At 39.5% G+C, this 4,142-nt stretch overlaps 1 protein-coding gene across 1 annotated transcript; it reads right to left on the minus strand.

The window, feature by feature from the left end:
* Positions 1-233: 233 nt before the first annotated feature.
* LOC112248965 (heme-binding protein 2) lies at positions 234-3,326 on the minus strand. The gene is made up of 7 exons (XM_024418490.1): positions 3,218-3,326; positions 2,465-2,524; positions 2,230-2,311; positions 1,746-1,866; positions 1,495-1,628; positions 732-895; positions 234-622 (listed from the first exon to the last, which is right to left on the minus strand). Coding segments are annotated over exons 1-7 (642 nt in total). The 5' UTR covers positions 3,220-3,326; the 3' UTR covers positions 234-543.
* Positions 3,327-4,142: the final 816 nt, after the last annotated feature.

The raw sequence follows: 4,142 nt of genomic DNA on the forward strand, positions 1-4,142 counted from the left end.
AAAGTCGCTCTAGAGAGGACGGTCTACTAACTGACTAAAATGTAACATGTTCATTTGTAATGTTCATTGTAATCTCTCATTGGGCAGACTATGTAACAAATATGGTATCTGACGCCAGTACCCAAGATTTTATGTTCATTATAATCATACTGTATTCACCACCACTTGAGTATGACTAAAGAGCTGTAGAGGATTTGTTTGGCATATATTTAGGCAAAGAAACTCAACACAGACACAATTCATATTTTATTGAGAAAAAGTTCCAAATCTTAGTCAACATTGATTGTACAGAGTTTGAATCACAGGTCTAGGGGGTGCTCGTCACCTCTCTAACAAATTGAATCCTGAATAAGTCTAAGAAAATTTGAAGACATGCAGTGTGTATACACTCTATAGCATGTGGCATATTGATTTTGGATTACAGTGCCACTAGATCAAGGACTCATCTCTTAGTTCATATCGTTGTTCTCAGTCTACCATGCACCTCCAATTGGTCCTCCTCAAACCAGTAATGCCAGACTCAGCAGTAGTGGAGGAGGATGTTTAGGAGGAGGTAGGGCACACAGGCTCTCCCTCAACAATGTACCACACCTCGTTGTGCCTGTTCAGAATCTTCTTTGGGCTGAAGGACACACACAAAATATTAAAGTATATTTGAAAAAAGTATTGTGGTGGAATTTGGTTTGATGTTGGATATGAGTATATTGAAGGATTTGTATCTGTGCTCCCACCTGTCATATCCCACAGCATAGTGGTAGTCTTTGTTGTAGGTGGCCTGGACTTTGTCTAGCTGCCTTTTCAGCAGCATGGAGTTTACACTGGATGTCAAAGACATCATCCATCCACCGTAGCCCCTCACGTACACTTTCATGTCTGGCATCTCAGTAAAGTACACCTGTACGGGGAAATCACAATGACATCTACATTGTTAACCAGCGGTCTTTAAAAAAAACATGACATACTTGACATGGGTTCAAATGGTATTTGTTATTTTTCAAATACTTAAGCTGCGCTCGATTGAGCTTGCCTGGCTCAATGGCACCATGGAACAGTCCCAAAAGTGCAAACCCTGCCCACCTGACACTATAAAAGCTATATCTAACTATTTGAGAGATACTTCTTGAACCCAGGTCTGATAGACAATCATATTATGTTCAACTTATACTCAGTTTTACTAAAGTGCCAGGTGGGTGAGGTTTTTACTTTTGGGACTATTCCATTGGCGCTATTGAGCCAGGCAAGCATAATTGAGTTCAGCTTAAGTATTTGAAAAAACCCACTCAATAAAGCACACAAATACTACAGACCCCTGGCTACCGATGTGGATGTAATTGTGTCAGGTTTACAGGTTTTTGACAGGTGTCAGCAATATGATAATAGCTCCACTTTGCCCTCTGATAGGCTAAGTGGAAGATTCACCATATTGCTTATACCAATCAAATCCTCTCAGATCATGTGCATAGGGCGTAGGGTCTATTTAGGATTTGGCTTTACCTTGTCATCAGTGGGTTGGGGAGGAGTCATCTGATGGGTAGACGGCAGGAGGAAGCTGAGGGTGAAGACAGACGACCCCCACTTCTTCTCTTCAACTTTGACAGTCACCGGAGCTGTCATGTCAATGTTGACGCCTGTAGGAAAGATCTGTGTAAGCACTTGTTACCAGGTATACACACGCATGGAAACAGATTCATGCACGTGCATCCACACACACACAAATAGATTGATACACACACACACACACACACCAGCCTTGTTGGATCCGGTGATATAGTTGAAGAGTCTCCTGAAGGCAGTGTAGGTGGCCTTGTCCATGAAGTATGCTTCCTCATCTGTTGACACCCATTTCACTGAGTCATAGTGGCGCACCTGTAACACAGGCACAAACCTTCACTTAAGAGTCCTCTGCTGTAGAGTGTATTTGAGTTGCAGATGTTGGGGACGGGATTAGGATGAGACTGCGCAAAAAGTGCAAAACTGATCAACAACCCTGCAGAACTGATCTACAACATTTTTCAGATTACCGAAACCCAATACGATAACCAAAATGGGGATGATAATGATGATCATCATGTTGTTGATTTGATATATTTTAATGCAAATGCTATTGTTTTGTATCTGCTACCCTGACCAACAACTAACCATAAAAAAATTGGTCACAAAAGAGGTGGTGAAACAAACTCCTAAATTTTAGCCCCAATGTGCCGTTAATTTGTGCTGCACAAGACTGACCTCATAATCGTCATTCTTGCACACCAGATCATAGAGCAGACATTCCTTTGACTCTGTGCAGAAGCGAGACTCAGAAGAGTTTCTTAAAGGAAACAGTGGAAAACAAATCAATAAAGAACAATAGCATACGATTTAGCTCGGATACTGTTCATTCATTATACAAACAGTATTATTCTGAAACACGTGGTTAGGATGTGTGGAAAGTAATAACAGAAGTGTATTAGAACTTCCTTACCCAACTCTGGCTTCAGCAGTCAAGATGAGAACCAAGCCAACCAACCCTGCCAAATAAACCCTGAAGTACACACAAACAGTCAGTGTCATCACATGAAAAACCTAAAGTACACACAAACAGTCAGTGTCATCACATAGACACACTTTCATACTCTTTCACACTCTTCACATATGGTGCTGCTACTCTGTTGATTATCTATCCCGATTGCCTAGTCACTTTTACCCCTACCTACATATACATATTACCTCAACAACATTCTACCCCTGCACAATGACTCTGTACTAGTACTCCTTGTATTTAGCCTCGTTATAGTTATTTTAGTGTGTTACTATTTCCATTTTTATTTTGCAAATTATTCTTAGATTTTGACTCTGCATTGTTGGGAAAGGCTCGGAAGTAAGCATTTCACTGTAAACTCTACTACATATGTTGTATTCAGTGCATGTGACAAATACATTTGATTTGAACCACTGTTTTGTGTACTTTAGGTTTTCAAATCAAATGTATTTGTCACGTGCTGTCGTTACATGAAAAACCTAAAGTACACACAAACAGGCAGTGACATCATCATATGAAAAATATATCATACAGACATAACTCATTAAGATTGCAGTATTGTAATACCTTAAAAGACAGAAACTATGTTATTACCATTTCTATTTCTATACAAATCCCTCTTCCTTTAATTACTTAACACCATAACAAATAAAACAAACCTAATCAATGCAATGATGACCTATGATTTCTACTTACATTGTGCTGAGTGTGTCTTTTCGATCTGCTTAGTTCAGATGTATTCACTGGCCTGAGGGAAATGCTTGCAGAGAAACTATTTATACCAACTGAGTGTTATTTGCACCAGTCCCCAAAACACGCCCATTTCACCACAGAATGTGCAATGGACTTCAAGCGCTTAAGAGTAGAAAAGGTGGTTTATAAATAAATGTGTGCCAAGTTAGATAACGTGAGACGATTGATCTTGATGCGTCTTTGAAAAGCAAGTATAGGATTATTGAAAAAGAGGCTGTGACTAGATCCGTCACGTGTAGTAGACTATTATATATTTCTGTTTCGTAATTAAAGCCTTTTGCTGTTTCGCAATAACAGCCTGGCTGTCACGTTTAGACTAAATAAATAGCACTTGCATGTAATTTGTTCACTGAGCACTGCTGGGTCGACATTACCAATCACTAGTGGGCAATGGAGTAGCCCTGTTTATAATTGGTGCTAACATGGACTCTTTGTCCTGATCTTGTCCACATTCTGATTGTGCCCACATTTTTAGACAGGTGTAGATGATTTAAAGACACATTGTGATCAGATCTTTCTTACCACCTCTGGAGGTAATCCACATTTATTATGATATTAAGTTTATAATGTAGAGTGAAATTAAAATTTAAAAAATTGGATGCACATTGGGCAAACATTTTCCAATTCATATCAAACCATATTCCCCACCTATAAAAGCAGATAGGACAGCACTTTTGCACGACCCAAAGAGCTCAGCTTTGACCCCCACGAAGAGGAGAGTAGTCTAGAAAACAGAACTATGGGGTGTAACTCAATAGTCGAAAACAGCTTAATTTCTAAAACATTTTAGCAGACAATCTTTTCCAGAAGGACGTACAGGAGCAATTAGGGTTAAGTGCCTTGATCAAGGGCACATCTACAGATAATT

The sequence above is a fragment of the Oncorhynchus tshawytscha genome, linkage group LG01, assembly GCF_018296145.1.
Source record: "Oncorhynchus tshawytscha isolate Ot180627B linkage group LG01, Otsh_v2.0, whole genome shotgun sequence".
Lineage (NCBI taxonomy): Eukaryota > Metazoa > Chordata > Actinopteri > Salmoniformes > Salmonidae > Oncorhynchus > Oncorhynchus tshawytscha.

What these genes read in the sequence shown, in the direction of transcription:
- LOC112248965 (XM_024418490.1), bottom strand. An exon ending in GCAAGAATGACGATTATGAG is followed by an intron (nt 1,867 to 2,229) that starts GTCAGTCTTGTG and finishes CCTGTGTTACAG; the next exon opens with GTGCGCCACTATGACTCAGT. An exon ending in CACCGGATCCAACAAGGCTG is followed by an intron (nt 1,629 to 1,745) that starts GTGTGTGTGTGT and finishes TCTTTCCTACAG; the next exon opens with GCGTCAACATTGACATGACA.